Source organism: Equus quagga, chromosome 5 (genome assembly GCF_021613505.1).
Source record: "Equus quagga isolate Etosha38 chromosome 5, UCLA_HA_Equagga_1.0, whole genome shotgun sequence".
NCBI lineage: Eukaryota > Metazoa > Chordata > Mammalia > Perissodactyla > Equidae > Equus > Equus quagga.
Window position 1 is genome coordinate 29,899,085 of NC_060271.1, and position 18,678 is coordinate 29,917,762.

The window sequence follows — 18,678 nt, forward strand, 5'->3', positions numbered from 1 at the left end:
GACAAGACTTGTTTAGGGACCACACAGCTGTCTTTGCAGAAAGCTGAGCTCATAAATCAAAGCTCTGTCCCCAGAAGAAATACTATCTACTCTCTCCACCAACTCCTTCCCCTCCCCCCTTTCCAAGTCATTCACACTGACAGGACTGGCAGCATGGGTCATTCACATAAACACGTGAATGTATCCCATCTTAAGTGAGGCCTACACTGACTTGAAGCTGTCCCAGTATACTCTATAAACCACAGCTTTGGAAATAGCAAAACGAAGCTATTTCAGGTCTCACCGTGGTTACTACAATTGCTTACCAGGAACAAGTAGCCAAAAATAAGCCAGAGCCTGGTGACCTGATTACTAGGTGAATCCATATTACAAAGTAGCTCACGTCTCTGCTCCCTGTGTCAAACACAGAAGACAAACACATTCATTTTCACTAAGGAATGCAAAGGCAGAAAATGGATTCTAGAGGCGCTCACACACTGGTCATTCAGCGAAACAGGAAAGCAACTTCTTGAAAGCCTTCAAGAATAAAGCTATGAGAGCCATGAACTAGTATTTTTCATAAGGTCCTTACAGGATGTGATCAGATTTGATAGTTTGTATCAAAAGTCTATGAAATGTTCATATCTGTTGATACAGCATCTCACTGTCAAACATGTATTTGGAGGGCTGGAGATATACACAAAGATTTATGTAAAGGTGTGTTTGTTGCAGCATTATTTATAATTAAAAAAAATCAGAAACACTTAAATAGTCAATACAAGTTTGGCTAAACAAATTGTATATTCATGTGTCTGACTGACATTCAACTATTAAAAAACTAGTGAGGAATAATATTCAATGACATGGGAAAATGCTCATGATACAGTCAGTGAAAAAGACAAGTTACAAAACACTATATGTCTTATGAGCTCCATTTTGTAAAAAAGAACGTGTATGTATGCAAGAGAAGAAAGACTGAAAAGATACATATTAAGATAGCAATTACATCTTCTTTATCTTCAAAGTTTGATATAATCAACATGTACAACTTATTTTTAACATTTCAATTATTATTTCATAATTGAGAGAAAAGTTATTTTAAACGAGGAGGCTGTCAATCTGCTTTCCATGGCTTTTCAGTGTCCACTGTTACTCTCAGATCTGCCCGTGTCACAGGCCAGTTTCAGAATAATGTGAAACCCTTAGGGAAAATCCAACTCTTCTACTTCATAAACTTTTTAGGTCATTCCAAAAAAGGGGAACTGAACTTTCTGAAGTAGAGACTGCCTCAGTTCCTAAATCTCTATCAGCTACTTCCCATTCGTCAGTTCTTATCGAAACCATAGTTTTCTACATTAGACTCAAAAGAGCTACAGTTTATGGCCCTGCCTGGCTCCCTTTGGAAAGAGGGGAGCAGGCATTGCTCTAACATCACGTTAGACGGTATGCACATGTGACAAGGGATGGTGCTGGGAGGTCCAGATTTTAAACCAGCTGGACTGTGAAGTCTGTAAATAACCAGCTTTCATGTCCCGAGTTGTGGTGTATTTTATGCTCCAAGAACACACGAGAAAAACATCTTGGTGGGAAGAAGTCTCGAGTCCTAGGTGCAGGAGGCCTAAGAACCGCTCTGCACCAAACAGTCTCAGGAGCATCAGAGACCCAAACCACGCTTCTTGTCACAAGGCTGTCACCTCTCCAAGTGCTCTGAAAGCCTCACAGTCAGGAGTGGGGATTCAATAATAAAGGGGGTGGTCTGACTCTGGGAGGGCACTGTTAACAGGTGCATGTTTTCCAGGAGCACAAGAAACTGAAGGAGAGGAGACGGCAAAAATGTCCCATTAATGCAGGGCAGATTAGTTCATGCGATTTACCAGATGGTCCCCAGCAGAAAAGTCCTTCCTATAGGAGTCCAGTTTTGATTGGCAGGGTAGGGGGTGGGAAGGAACAAAATACAAGCATAACAGGAAGAGTCAGGTGCAGAGGTTGCAAACTGGTGAGCCAGTCTGGCTCAGAAACATGTTTTGCTTGACCCTCCCCCATGTGATGTAAACAAACATTTTTTTTACTGGGAGATTTCACATAAATGTATCTGTTTTTGGCATCTCTTCGAAATATCAGATTTAGCAACACTGGGCCTGCAATCCCCCATGGCAACAATTGGCTGTCTCATTTAAAAGGGTATGGGCTCCCCAACTCCCACGGGCCAGCTGCAGCACTGAATACCATGATGCCAACCCCAGCCTGCCTCCCTCAGCCTGTGCCCTGGCTGGCTCCTGTAAGGTCTGAGTCCGCAACACCTGCTCTCGAGCAAGGGGGAGAGGAAGGGCGACGGTCCTTTCTAGTTCATTGTTCTCTGCTTCTCTTTCCAATCTGTTACAACACTCTAGGACAAAGGTGAAATGTACCTTAGGAGAGAAGAGTTGTTCTTCCCACAAAACAGAAATCAAAACATGTTTTAATCCTGAGAGTCCCAGCAGGCCAGAAAGAAGGTGGAAAAGATCCCCCAGAGATGTACGCAGACTGAAGTATACCCACCCTGGCTGTCAGAGTACTCAAATAGCTGGTTTCTAAATGATAGCGTGAGTAACATTTCAAGAATACAGTTCCTTTTCCTTGGAGAACCTCCCCTTCAGGGAATCCACCCCTAATCCCCTGAGCTGGAAATCTCAATTCATCCTGCGCCAGCAGGGGGACTGACTCAGAATTTAACAAAGTCTTACAGCAGCTCCTGCCAGACTCTATGGAGGAAACTCTCCAATTGCCGAACTAGAAAGCCCTGTTTTGTTAGAACAAACTCAGTACTCAACGTAAAAATGTTTCTAACGTGGACTCCTCCTTCAAATAATTTATTTCATTATTTATTTATCCATACAACACAGATGATTCTCTTCTTTGATCACTTGGATATGGAGACACTAGGTGAACTCCTGGCTTAAATTCACTAATGTCTAGTTCCTCAAGGGCTACCTGGTTTTCAAATCATAAAACAGCCCTGTTTAAGCATAAAATCCTCATGCTTCTATTACCATCTTCACATCTCAGAATATTATAGCTGTAAATCACTGCAATGGTTAAAATAAACCCAAACTATATTGTAAATTAACATAAACAGAGCTAACCAAACAAAACCAATAGGTTCCTTAAATATGATGAGCACGGCAGAAAGTGAAAATACATCAGGTCTGACAATGCGTTATCTGCTCAGAGACAATGTTGGACAAACAAATCGAAAACATGTTTCCACAGAGACAGAGAGCACATACACTAAACTTACTGAATAGAAACATGGCTCTACTACTAATTTTTTCCACTTAATAATTTCCAAATAATGCAGTAGCAGCTATATCCAACATATTTAATCTAATCTAATTAGAACCTCTAAATGTCCAGTTTTCATAATCTTCACTCTAAAATTTCATACATTTTTACTAAATTTTACCTTTTACCTAGAAATGATACTGTTACCAATGAATTAGCATCAGCACCTGGAGAGGCGGAAAGGCCTGCTTTGGCAGCCATCACTCTTTGGGAGGGGGTCAGGCAAGCCATTCCGCAGCAGTATCTTGTCCGCGCTGTGCTGTGCAGGCGGCACACAGAGGGAGGGCAGCAGGGGAAAGCCCCAAAGCCCATATCGTGGTCTCCCAAGGGCAGATTTTTTCCCCGCAAACTATTCCTGACACACAGCAAAACTTATTCAAATACAAAACAGAGCCAACAAATATACTGTGCTCCCTCTAGCACCTTATTATATATAAGCAGTCAATACATTTTCTACCCTGGGAGATTTCCTTGGAGGGAAGGTTAGAACAGAGGAGGGAGATGTGAGCGCTCTCTCCAGCTACCACAAAGACAAAGGGAATGGTCAGGGCTGGGGGGAAAGACGGCACGACCCACCAGGACAGACGAGTAACACAAGGCAAACTGAGATTTCCTCTGAGTCCTGGATGAGACATGGCTTGTGCCTAGACTCCTTGGCCCTGAAGCACAGTCCACCCGCTGCCAGAGCAGAAGGCTCTTCCGACAGCAGTCCCTCAGAGTTTGCTCCCCTCGTCCCTTGCAACTTCCAGAAATCCTTCAATTTCCTGCACAGCCTCTGGAAAAAAGTACTGAATTTAAAAACTTCCTGGAAAATACCATGGAAAGGGACTTACAGTGGAAAGTCTATTTTTTAGAAATAAAATCAGTAACAGCCTACTCAAAAACAACAAGTAGTGACACTGGATGTCTGGTCCTGGACCTGGTCTAACATAATATTTAGGTTTTCTAACTTCAGAAGCTTTTGAGCTACATTGCACTGCAATGAAATTACTGAGGCTCATCTTTTATTCCCCCTCTTTCTAATATTTTCCCTGCACAAAGGTAATATTCATTCAACAAGTATTGAGTATCTACTCTGTGCCAAGCACGGTGTACTGTAGCAGACAACAGGAAAGGAGGTCCCTGCCCTCGCTGAGCTTACATTCTATTATGGGTATAATAAGCCTGTGTAAAAATTCAAACTATATAGAAACAGACAATGTAGAAAATAAATGTCCCCATAATCAACTACAATTAACTATTTAGTATACACTATTTAAATTTCTGTGTGCCTGAGAACTATACCCACCCGTCTTTTATAATGGGTTCATACTACATACTCTGTTTTGCTACTTCCCCTCCTTTAACAATCAATCTTGGGGTCTTTCCATTCCCTTCTTTTAAGATGGGTTTCCACCTTTCAAGAGAATCTTTTGTAAGCTTTCCCACTTGAACTACTGTGATTCCCCACTTAGGGCTCTTCAGGGCCTTGGGGGAGGGGTGGCATGGTCCACAAAAGGCCATCTCTCCCCCTGGTACCTGTCCCAGGGAAGGCTCCCAGGCTCTACCTCCTGAATTGATTGCTCTGTCTTGCTTCTTCCTCGTAGTCAGTCTCGGCTTTGGATTCCCTTCTTCCTTTGTACCTACAATCTTGGGTTCCCTGCTCTGAATCCTCCTCCCCACTTTCTGCTGCAACTTCGAACCAGCAAGTTCCTGCTCTTCCTTGCTCCCTAGAGCTAGGAGCCAGCCCCACCCACTCCTAACTCTGACTCAGGCCAGTACCCAGGCAGTGCCCTACAAGGGAAAGGAAAGACGGATAGTTGTAAGAAAAACTGGTGTCTTTTTGTTCTTCTGGTAAATAGCATTAGGCCCCAATCTTCCTTGGTGTTTTGAAATGCTTCTCTAAGATCACAGAACAGGGGCTTCCTGGATTCTCTCTTCACTTTGCTCTTTTTCACAGTTGTTCACACTAAATCATCCTGAATCCATTGACTATTAAAAATCAGTATCTAAAAATATGGCCGTTTCTTTTCAACAGACATATAATTTTCTTTTTTTTTTTGGAAGATTAGCCCTGAGCTAACTACTGCCAATCCTCCTCTTTTTGCTGAGGAAGCCTGGCCCTGGGCTAACATCCGTGCCCATCTTCCCCTATTTTATACGTGAGACGCCTCACGTTTGCCAAGCAGTGCCATGTCCGCACCCGGGATCCGAACTGGCAAACCCCAGGCCGCTGAGAAGCGGAATGTGCAAACTTAACCACTGCACCACCAGGCCGGTCCCAGATATATAATTTTTAATTGTGTGTAGAAATCTTAAAATGTGGGGAAACAAAAAACAGGAAGTACTGTAAACTGTCTCCTGTTATTTTTCCCCAAATGGCAAGACCACACTAAGGGGCCTTATACGGGTAAGTCAGAGGTTATACAACCACCTCAAATGCTGGTATCTGGAAGACAAGACTCAATTCAGAAGGACAAAAGACTGTGAACTGCTAGGCAAACCACATCTGGGCAATCTGGGCCACCAGCAAGTCCAGTAACAGGGAAAAGCTCACTGTTTTTAACTTTTGCTATCTTCACCCCACTTTATAAGAGAAACCTAAAATTATAAAACATAAATACAAGGTTTATATGGGCTAGAAAGTGGAATGAAGAGCAATGACATTTTGCTTACCTACCAGCTTAAAATAGAAAGAGATGAGTCCCAAATACTCGTATCACAGCCTACTAAAACACAATACTAACCAATATACTCACTGATGGACTAGAACATTATATAGCCTATTCATGAAGTATGTTGTCATCAATTTTATGCTCCAAAAATATTTCTCTGAGACCTAGATCTGGTATGTAAGTTAGTTCCTGAGGATGAGTGTAGGTGAATGACTTAAAATGTCTTAAAGTGCTTCTCTACCCCCCCTCCCTCTCCTTCCCCTCTGAGGCAGTGCCATCACTTGCTTACAGATTACTGGAAAAATCCTGATAAACATTTTCTCCTTCATTCCCCTGCCCCCACCCCCCCACCGGCCCCAGCTCTGAAGTCTCCAAATAAGCAGAATCGTATGAACAAACTAAGTTGTAAGTAATAATATTTTGGTGTGCCTAAAATAACCAAATGAATGGAGAGAGGAATAAAACAGTGAGTAGTCAATATATTACAACTTACTCCATATTTCCTTTTTCCCCTGATGAAAAGGCTCTCCTCTCCCCCTACACGGCTTCAAACTTTCTCTGAATTTACTATCACGGCGATGCCCACACCCCAGGACCCCAGGCCCTTCAAGCAAACGGTGGTTTCTCCTCAGGATACGTTGATGGTTACATCCCTGGTCTTCAGTCTCCCAGCTCAGGGCTCCTAGGTCTGCTGCTGGCAAGCTAAGCCTATCCCCAGAATTACCCCTCAAGGGCAAATTCCATGCTGGGTGGCTCTACGCTGTCTGGACCAGACTCACTCCCCCCAGCCAGCCCTACCCAGAGCAGAATTCTCAGAGACCTTGTGAGCTCTCAAGGCGACAAGTGGACGGCTCCCTTCTGCTCACAGATAAGCACATCCTCATGTCTTTGGCAAGAGCAAGAATTTTTACAACACAGAACAGCATCTCTCTAGAAGAAAGGAAAAGAAATGAATTCTGAAATTCTAAGTATTTCTTCTATAGAGTTTAACCAGGAAAGCATAAAATCTTGCTCTGGTGCCCATCCTTGAGCCAACTTTAGATGTATGTGCATTTAAAACAAACAAAAACACAAAAACAAAAATATAAAACAGAAGAACAAAGCAAGCAGGTAGATGAACTTTTTTTACGCAGCATGGCATAACAGAAAGGACCAAAGTCAAGAAACTTCAGTTCTGGTCCTGGCACTGCCACCCAAGCTGGGTCACTTGGATGAGCCATTTAATCTTCCAGGATTTGTTTATGTCACTGATAAAAAGACAGGATTGGGGGGCCTGGTCTAGATGTCTCTTAGATCTCTTGAAGTTCCAAAAAAATAATCATCATTCTAATACTATGCAGTCCTGTTAAATGCATCTCTACTAGACAAACTGTGGATACACTTTCTTTATGAATCTTCGCACCAGACACTGTTCATTGATGTTAAAGAGGTGATATCTTATGAAGAATACGCACTAAAAGTAAAAAAGATGAATCTTCTGTCTCGGATACCAAGAAGTGGAATGGAAATAAACCAAAAAGAGACTTCTGCTTCAACATTTCTACAGAATATGGATCACTTTACGTTTTGCACTCAAAATTTTAAATTCTCTCCTTTAACAAGGAAACTGAAACAAGTAACAATCACCACTAAGAAACCCCCCAGCCTCGGGGCTGTGTCTGAGAGGGAGCTTCCTGCCCAGCGCAAACCCAGCTGTTGGCTCTTCTGCTTGCAGGCGCTGAAACTGCAGGAACTCAGCTCAGGTGTCACGCCCTGAGCTGCCCAATCTGAGAGTGACCGTCAACTGAATGACTGCACAGACCTGCCCCGGAATATTCCACATCAAGTGAAAACCAGGGTTAGGCTAAGCTGGAAAACGATTTCAATATAATTCAAGTGAAAAAAGCAGGACGCAAAAACTACACAAACACTATGGGCACAAGAATATAAATTTAGTTGATGAAAAGAAAATATAACAAAATTTTAACAGTAACTTGTGTCATAGTAGTGGGACTATTTTCCCCTTTTCTCTACTTAAATTTTCTATGATTTTTTCACACTTAAAGTATTTTTAAATTGACCACTGAAGAAAAAATTTAAGCAAACCTCATTCTAATTTACATTATTCCTCTCTAACCCAGCACTTAGTAAAAATAACTGATCTTACTCACTGCTTTTTCTGTTTTTGTCTAAAATTTTTCCCATGTGAGAAATAAAAATATTTTTGGCTACCAACATTATAAGTCTGTTTCTAAATATCTTGGGTAAAGAATTCAGAAATCAAGCTGGCAGAAACCGGGTCATTTAGTAAGATCTGTATTTATCAAACCAAAAAAGGACTTTGGACTGGCTTTAGCAAGTTCCCAAACCTTTCCTGGGCAGGATCCTACAGGCAACATGATTCCCAAGTTCCCCACCTTCCCCCATGTTCCTTACCCTTAGTAACCTATCACATACTTCTGTAAAGGGCTGGAGAGTAAGTTTCTTTGGCTTTGTAGGCCATATGGTCTCTGTTGCAGTTACTCAACTCTGCCACTACAATGCAAGGGCAGCCATGGATGCTACATAAATGAATGAGCGTGGTTGTGCTCCAATAAAACTTTCTACAAAAACAGGCATTGGGCCAGATTTGCCCTGTGTGCAGTTGTATGTCAGCCTGTGGTATACAGCACACTGAAGAACATCCATGGAGCCTGGGGAGATGGAGGAAAGACCTGAAGAACTGCTTGCTCCTTCACAGAGAATGGCCATCAAAGCTTATTTTGACAGTTACATCGATCTACAAGAATTCTCTCTGAAAGTAATGTACTAATGAATTTTCCCCCCAAAAGACACTGAATTGGTTCCTTAAATATAGCAGTTCTCAAGCATGATATTTAGACAAACACGGTTGTAGAATATGTTGCAATTAATTTACTACTAATAATACAGTACCGTTTGATTTAAAAAAAACATTTTCAAAAGGATAAATCAGTCTTCTCCCTACAGCCAGCATGGACCTGTACACAACCCTGGGTGTGTCTGCAGTAGTCAGGGGCTAACCAACGTACACGCTGCCAGCCCATCTATGTTTGCATCAGAAGGAGCCTTAGAGACGAGAGAGTCCAGCTCTCTCCATCTGAAGATTAAAAAACCCACTCTCTAGCTAACGACTCAGACATATCAGACTCGGATCAGTTACAGTCTTATTAATATCCATCAAAACATACATGAAGTCAAACAAGAGGAAACAGGAGATGGCCAAGAGGGGTGAGAGGAAGTGTGATAAGGCCTCCTACAACCACGCTGGATAATTTGCTCAGATAGATACCCTTCTTCTTACAAACTTTCATTGTTGTTCATCATAGAAAAATTTGAAAATGCATGAAAGTAAAAAGAAAAAAGAAAAGCCCCAATACTATCATGGACCAGTAATTATTGTTATCATTTTGGTTCCTTTCCCTTCAAATCCTTTTTCTGGGTATCTTAGGAAAAAAGATGTTTTAAATAAAATTGCTTTCTACTTACTTCATGAAATAGTATGTCACAAGCACTTCCATATATTGCTTAATATGGCTCAAAAAACATGATTGTGTAATGTCTGTATTAAGAGTCCATCAAATAGATGGACCATATTTATTTAAATTTCTCCCCTGCTGTTGGATATTTAGATCATCTCCTTATTTTTTATAGTATTACATTAAAAGTTGAAAATAGTCTTATGGAAGCTTATACAACTATTTAAATATAGTATTTTCTATCTATGTATTTGACAGCAGGTATTCCCTAAAACAGAGTAATACTCTAGGGCCCTTCAAATCAAGGCATATTAGCAACCACAGGAAGAAGTATATGGTCCAGGAGCAGGCAGGGGGGCACTGGACCCACGTACTGGAAAATTGGTCATCTGAGTCCTTGAACTTCTTTACTAAAGGCAGATTAGACAGTAGTCAATCAGCATCGCAACTAGGGCCCAAGTGAGAAGGTGTCACAAGACTGAGCCTTGACTGTTCCTCTGTAACACTCAACAGAGGAAAACTGTTTTGACTTGAGGGCGATTATTAAAATTGTGTAGGAGAAAGGATGTGAAAGGATGGCAATGTTTCATTTATAGCATATAGTAAATTTGTGCAATATTCCCTTTGAAATAGAAGGTCAACTAATTGGTCTTTCTGCCATGGGCATCTATACGGGGGGTCTCTGCTGAATGTTTTCTCTGCAGGGCCTGATGGGCCGAATGTTGTAACAGAGACGTGAATGCCAGCCTGGCAGCAGTAACAGCACGGTATGCTTCCAAACGTGGCCAGGGGCTAGGAAACCTCTAGAGCCTTGAGCAGTAGAACCCAAATATATTTCCTTTAATCTAGGTGCCAACCGGAAAATTAAAACAAATAAATAATCTAGTTCATGTAATTCATAACACTGGAAATCTTCCCTCCCTAAATAAACTGTCTGCTCTTAAGCAAGCCAAAAGAAGAGGAATACAAGATAACTTAGTGGAGGGAGGGAGTTACAATTGCCCTCTTCAGTTATACATGAGAAAAAGCTCCAGTTTAGATCCCAGTTTCCAAATTCAAAGATATTAGGTAAAAGGAAGATAAGCGTATTTTACAACATACATTAAATATATAAAATACAGCAAAATTAAGTCTGAGCCAGTAAAGCTAATACAACAATATTATTCTTTTAATTAACGATGGGAAAAGGAACATTTCTGATTAAAATCTATGTCTAACATTGCATTTACCTATGAAACTTTTAGAAGGAGATTACTTTTCAAACCTAACTTTCCCAGAGTTATTTGGGGAATAATTCACATTTTAAGTGGAAAAACAAAAACAAGCACAAAGTCGTGAGGACAATTTTCTCCACCACCACCACCCCTCCCCTTCTGTACCTGTCTGACAAAGAGATTTGCATGAACAGGACACACACTCTTCTTTTTGTCTTGATGCCACAAGAACTTTGGGTATGCAAACAGAAAAAGACAAGGACTAAATATCCACCTCTCAATACCACTAGAAAATCGAGTTATATGTAAATTTGTCGAATGTGGAAAGGAATCACTGTCACCTCTTACTCAGAACACTGCAAAGAGCTGGAGTCAATGCTTCAGGATAATGGCACTTACGTGGCCAACAAACCCACATGAAACAAACACTAAAATGTCAAATACCACAGAGTTAACAGTCACAGTATCTGATCACAAATAATTCCAACAGGCCCCCGTGAAGATCTGTTTCCAAGACCTGAGTCCAGTTTATTGGGAAGCGTTGGTAAAGACACGGCGCACACTTACCTCACCAGTGCGTCTGGCTTACTCAGCTGGTTATTAGGGATACAGTTTTCCATTAAGTCCTTGTGTGTACTTGGGCTCTTGCTACTGCATTTCTGCTTCTTCTCATTTTTACTAGATGAGGAAGGAATGCTCCCATTTGTAGCGCTGTGACTTCGAGGTGAGGAGTTCACAACTCCACTGGCGTTTTTGTAATTTTTTGAGGAAGCAGTGCATGAGTCCTCTTTCAAGAGATTTTCTGTACTTCCCACAAGATCATTATTTAATCTTTTACTATTGATATGGTTTTCCATATACTCGATTTCTTGTATTTTAGAGTCTACAGGTTGTAGAATATTGTTGTTATTTATTCCAAGGTTGTGTTTTTTGGCATCCTTGTCCTTTTCTTTTCCTTTTTCTCGGTATTCTATCTCTGGCAAAGTTGTGGAGAGTTTTTTGTTGGCTGGAATACCTCCGTTGTGATGTATAAGGATCGAGGAGTCCATATCAGGCAATCCTTTGGCTGCTACAATACCAAAAACAAACCAACAGACACAAAAACCCACACTGGAATATTTAGTTGTATAAAAACACAGAACAGACTGATTCCACAAACTGCATTATCTATGCTTAGAAACTCACTACGTTAAATAACAAATAATTTAGAAGCAATAACCACACTACATTACGCTAACTTCAAGAAGTAAATCCAAATAAATTTGAGAAGCTGCACATTTAGAAAATCACCACCATTTATAAATACCTAAGTTTTGGCCTGAAAAATAAGATGAGGACTTTATAATGAAGTTATTCATTTGTCAGTCAAAGCAAGCTTGTGTATCACTGGGGTGAGAGGACACAGGAAGATCTTACTCTAGGAGGCCATATTTTAAAAGATGCTTGGATGAAACAAACTGTTAATCACTTTACTAAAAAGAAAGAGATTAAATGAAACAAAAGAAGAGCTGTGATGTTAGGATCCAGGGCATCTATCCTTTTTCCTGACTCTAGAGTTGAGGTAATAAGAAGTCTGTATTATTTACTAGCCCACTGGTAAAGAATTTTCTGTATCAGGTCTAGACATTCCAATCTGTCAGAGTCGACTTGAAGAGAGATTTTTGCACCACACCAGAGAATAAGATTTTGGCATACATCAACTAAAAACACGATCCCAAACTTCTAACTCTCAAACCAAAGGTAACTGATATTGCTGTCAATTCATCTACTGAATTGTTAATATTCTCATTACAGAAGTCCTATTAGAAAAGGTTCAATTTAAGATCCACATGGCATTATATGAACCATTTAGAATGGGACCTATCCATCTTTGCTCTATTCAGAAGTTTGACTCGTAAAATAGTTTTGTGTATCCATACCTCTATCTTGCTTATACTTAGGTCCTTAGTTTGCTTCAACTACAAGCTCTTATATACTATTTTGCTACCGAGAATAAATATTTTAAATATTTATAACAAATATTAAAATATAAAATAAGCTATAAAAATAAAATACATAAAAATAATAAAACAAAATAAACATATTTAAAAGCACATGGTCATCAGACACTAGGTAGAGAACGTCACCCACACTATATTTCATGACCAAACTAAGCAATGGCCCTGAAGAGGAACACCAGAAAATAGGAAAATCCCTTGTAATTTTCCAAAGTCCCAGCAACTTTTCCAAAAAAAGGATTCTACTGACAGACAGAATAATGACTAACCTATTGAGCCTCAGCTTTAGGGTCAAGACCTACCTTCCTCGGCCTCTTTCTCCTGCTTCTGCAGCATCTGCTGCTCTGGGGGGAGGGCTTGCTGAAGAAGCTGCATGTAAAATTCGTTCTCTTTTTGCACTTCTTTTTGCTTTCTTAGCCGCATTTTGTAGCTTACGTAACTTTTGAAGCCAAAGCCCAAAGTCACCACAGGGTACCCAATACTAGAAAGAAGACAATCCAGCCAGTAATTGCAGGTTAAAAACAAACAACACATGCATCAAGCACATGAGAACATCTATGACTGAAATTAAGAAACAAATTCTAGATGATGTTGGTAGTTGAGCATTCAGTAAACACACAAATAAATGTAATGTCTGCTGTGGAAATCGGAGGCATTTGGCACGCAGAACAAACCCCCAGGGAACAGTGGGACTGCTAGACCACAGAGGCTGCCCGTCAGACTGGCATTCTTCAAAGTAGCTCAAGAAGTTACCACAGTGACTGCTGGATACAGTGGCTACTGAACTGCCTTGTGCATTATTAGAACCTTGGCATCTGTACGCTTTAAGAATATAACATGGCAGAGATTGTACAGGTGATCATAAGCAAACGTCTTAAGTGTTACAAATCCAAAGGACATCATTTGGTTTTTAATACTAGAAGGCAGGGTCAAGTTCAGGTGACTACTTTGACTTAATCTTCTTGCTGCCTGAGGGTACTGTCACCAGCTATTCTTGGAAAATTAGTTCATAAACACTCTGTCATACATAAATTCAAGAATCATTTAAATAAGTATTTGATATTATCAGGGTTTCAAGAATCATTTAAATAAGTATTTGATATTATCAGGGTTAACATTTGGTGTGTACTACGAAATGAAACTAGCTGTACTTATAAATCTAATCTCTGGGGTAAAAAGTTGAAATATTTTCATTCAGCTCATCAGTCTATCTAATACCATTTCAAAGCCTCTGCAAACACTGTCAAGATTCATATTAAGCTTTATTAACATAAAAACTTATCAATTATAATTAGTCTAAATGTGATCTCACTACAAATTTAAAGTGACACTTATTTGTGAAAAGACTTTAGAAATATTGGAAACTATTTTTTTTAGTTGATGCCTGTTTATTTTGGTTTCTGCCATAAATATTAACAAAAATTGGTGTGTTTAAAAGAAACATACATTAAGTGGTGATTCCCAGAATAGTGCTCATTTAAAAAAAATGTTTCATGGTTAAGGTTAAATGAATAATAGTATCTTAATATTCATTTACATTTCATAAGGAAACATAATATTCCTTTAAAAATTATTAGTAATATTATTACTAATTATTAATAATATTCTCTTGCTCTTGAAAACAGACTAAGGAAATTCTAAGTTCACTTAAGCTTCATGAAATAGCCACATATTTCATCAGGACTTTTTGGAATCATTATCTGATTATAACAAAAATAAATAACATTTATCAGACACCTATGTGCTTGGCATTAAGTGAAATACTTTACTTATATCACCTCATTTCATCTTTCCCATGACCCCATGAGACAGGTGCCCAATATACAGGGAACAGAACTGAGGCTTAGAGAGGGGGACATGTCCAAGGCAACAAAGCTCTTAGGGGACAGAGCTGGGATTCAAACACTCATCTCCCTGAATTGAGGGCGCAGGCTCTTTACCACCATGTTAGTTTGTCTTCTGGGTTCATGTAAAATCTCTAAGAAAACATTTAAAATTGAATTTACCATTCTACCCTGAAAACATCGAATTGAATTATAGATTAAGAATACTCATAATACTCACCAGTGAGCAGCAAACGGACGGCAAAGGTCCACATGAAAATTTTTGAGATCTTTAAATCTAATTGCTGCTTCAATATAAACAAAGAGTATCCAGAGGGACACTGTGGGCAAACACACTCCCCTCTCTGTGGGAAAGCAGCAGAGAGACAAGCATCAATGACACATTAACTAACAGAACAGATGGATTGTTTGGGAGACTGGTTCAACTACAATAACTTTCATTACGACTTTCAAACTAATTAAAGAGCAATTTGATCCAAACTGAAAGCTTTTATATGACAAAAAGATGCCATGGAATCATAGACAAAAATAAAAGACAAACAATCTGGCATAAAAATATTTACAATATATGTAAAACAAAGTAGTCATAGCCCTAACATACAAAGAGCTTCTACAAATCAATAAAAAGGCACCTGAAAAAAAGATTACAAGGCATAAAAAAATATATATACACACATATTTATTAATGTATATGGCTAAAAAAACATATGAAATGATGCTCAACTTCACTACTTATTAGGGAGAAACAAACTTAAAAAATGAGATTCCATGATTTAACCTATCAGATATGCAAAAATTAAAACCCAGGTAAAAGTATAGGGAGAGTATGGTAAAGGGTTCATTCTCATACTTGGCAATAATATAAATTGGGGCAATCCTTTTAGAAGGTAATTTGGCAATATAATCAAATTTAAAATACTTATACCTTTGACCCAGAAATTCCAATTCCAGGAATCTACCCTATAGAAATACAAAAGACCCCTGGGATAAATGTACAAGATTATTCACTGTATTATTATTTGCAATAGCAAAAATTTAGAATTTATTTAAATGACTATCAATGGGGAACTAATTATGATAAATCCATATAATGAAATATGATGCAGCTTTTCAAAAGAATGAAGATCTGTACTGACATGAAATGATACGTAAAAAAATAAATTCTTAAGTAAGAATAAATTACAGCACAAAGAAATGTTTCTAACACTTAAGTACTATTACAAAATTTTTTTTAACTACAAGCTTGTATTCCTTTTGTAATTAAAAACAATTTTCAAGGGAGGAAAAAGCAACCTGCGACAGAATAAATGAGATGCAAATAATGGGATAATTTTCACTGGTTTGTATAATCCAAATCTGCATGCCAGGTCCATCTCTGTCAGGACACGACTAATAATGAGATATTTTATGAAGATGGACCACACAGGCATGAGGTCCAGTAACTCTGGAAAGAGCTCCTTTGAGACTGTATAAGGCAAGGAAGTTATAGAAGAGAGAATAGGAGGGAACAATCAGTGACCTGAAGGACTAAATGGCTTTTTGCTAAGGGTCTTTGGAATGAAACAAAAGGAAAATCACAGAATCTTGGAACTGGGAAGATCATTTACTCCCACTTCCTCACTTTATTGAAGAGTGAGGTGAGGCTCAGAGTTTAGACAAATTGGGTCCAAGTTCACAGAGATAATATTGAGCCTGAAGAACCTCAGTTCCCTTACACCTAGTCTGTAAGGGAAGAAAACACTCAAAGTTCTGTGAAGGCAGCTAATGGCCTCGACCATTCTTACAGATTTAACAGATCAAAAAAAGGGCATTACTACACTGTAGAAAGACAAACAGCAACCCTTAGAATAATGCATTTTCAAATTCATTTCAAAATTAATTTTCAAAAATTTCTATTCCCTACTCCTTATATTAATTTTTAAAGTTATCATAAACATAATAAGCACATTACAGAAAGAAACAGAAAAATCTAGACAAAACACCTGTATTTCTATACCTATCAAACAAATACAATAAAATCACCTTGGAAGTATTTTTGAACAAGTATAATAGTCATGTTGTACATACACAGTTCTGTATTCTGTTTTTTCCCTCTAACAGTAAGGGAAAAAGTTTATGATATAATATTATCATTCTTTTGTGGCAATATAAAATTTCATCAACCATTCCTAATATTCTTAAGAAAGAATTTTAAATTTGAACAACTGGAAGAGAAATTAATCCCAAGTTATATAATTGCACTCTTATTTGTCAGGCCCAATGACAACACATAGTTTGTTTTGTTTGTTTGTTTGAGCACTAATCATTCCAAATTAAAACACACTTCACAACTTGGCTATTTCAACATGTGTCTCTGAGCCTAGGGCTCGAGAGGCCAGTATCACTTATGACACTAGCTTCATTGCTGCCCTGTGGGTCACCACTGAGCTCGCTCCCAATAGTTCTATTAATAGTTATATGAGTAGTTTTTTCTCAACTACTAAGACATTATCAAAATAATTTAAGGAATCGTTATAGTTCATCAGAGTCACAGATGATCTGAGCCAGAAGGCTCCCTTAGACATTATCTAGACTACTCCACCTTCATATGACAGAGAAGAAACAGACCCACAGAGAATGGTGAGTGTAAATGGCAACTCACTCAAAACTGAGGCCCAGGAGAAGGAAATACAAGTAAAAACTGGTATACAGAAAAATCACTTTAATGAGAGGAAAGCAGACTAAGGAACCGTGATGCTAGCTTATAAATCAAGTCAGACATGAGAGAGGGCTGAAGATGGAGAAAACCAGGCTCATAGTGGATACTTCAAAAAACAGAGCTGAATTGTGTCTTCCGCATGGGTCACATCCTCCTCTTAGAAGCTCTGAGGGATGAATGTTGCTCCAGAGAGCTTTTACTAGTTGGCGCTCCCTCAGTGGTCAAAATGCCACAGGTTGCAGCTTGGCCTAAGAATCAAGTTTCATGCAGCTCTGCAGACAAGCGTGATGATCTGAGAGCCATCCTCACATCCCCATGCATCCCACGTTCAGTCTTTCACAGGGGACCAGAGCTGTCAAGACACCTCATCTCATCTTAGTCTGAAATAGCACAAGTAAGAAGGGAGGTGGCTACGTACTCCACTCAAGTCAGAACACACCTGAAATAGTACATTTTGGTTAAGAGAACCACTAAGAACCAGGGAAATCAGGATGGTGAAAGTGCTTAAAATAACATATGAGGAGAAGCTTTGAAACCAGAGATGTTTTGCCTACAGAAAAGAAGACTTGAGAGGCTATGACACTGTCTTTAAATCTCTAAAGAGATGTTAACATGGATGGTTCCACTCACTCAGTGGCTCTAATGCAGGGGTCCACTGTTTGGGCCTGAGGGGATGGGCTGTTGGCCCCTTGAAGTTTTAAGGAAACGTTTTGAACATTCCCATATATTTTTCTGGAGAAAGCCTGCTTATACCCTCTAAGAGATCAGCCAAAACAGTCAAGACATGCTGGGTCAAAAGCATAAGGAGGAAAATTCTGACTCAGTGTGAGAAAGAACTTTCTATTACAGCTGCCCAAAAACAACAGTAGTAAGTTCCTTGGCACTGCAGGTTTTCAATCAGAGATTAAACCACCATGTGCCATGGATGCTGTGGGGATTCTGGTACCAAATAAGGGTTCAACTAAATGACCTCTGACATTCCTTTCAACGCTGAAACTCCAGGAACAGTTTTCCTGTTTGGCACATAACTGTCTTCGAGTCTGCCTACACAGAAATCGCTGTGACTTTGTGAAAAAAGGATATCTGCATAATGAGAGCTGGTAACTGAAATGCTCACGATCGAGAGGTCAAATCATAATGGCTTCAACTTTTGATCCAATAATGAAAAAAAGAAAATATGTTTTATAGCTACATTATGATCTACTAGGGAAAGGCAACTTTAAAACATCCACATTAAACTCAACTCTAAATAATTTATTCAAAGAAATCACCACATTAAAAAAGTCTGAATCTAAGATTTCTATCCATCTAAGAAACCATTAAGACTTACCTGTGTGCCATACATACTGAACCCACACATATGTGCTGGCAGCAAAAAAAAGCCACTGTATAGGGATGAACAGCAGACATATTATATTTGATGTGAATGCCACACAAACGAAAAATACTGAGAAGGCCTAAGGGGAAAACAAAATAGAAAACACAGCTTAGAACT

The 18,678-nt window shown here is 39.2% G+C and overlaps 1 protein-coding gene across 1 annotated transcript in view; it reads right to left on the reverse strand.

Moving 5' to 3' along the window:
- MACO1 (macoilin 1) overlaps positions 1–18,678 on the reverse strand; it is a gene marked incomplete at its 5' end in the record, with an annotated part of 53,739 nt that overhangs the window by 18,708 nt on the left and 16,353 nt on the right. The window contains 4 exons of the mRNA XM_046661766.1: positions 11,212–11,713; positions 12,944–13,122; positions 14,706–14,829; positions 18,514–18,640. Coding sequence (XP_046517722.1) covers positions 11,212–11,713; positions 12,944–13,122; positions 14,706–14,829; positions 18,514–18,640 — 932 coding nt within the window. The remainder of the gene's footprint in view (positions 1–11,211; positions 11,714–12,943; positions 13,123–14,705; positions 14,830–18,513; positions 18,641–18,678) is intronic.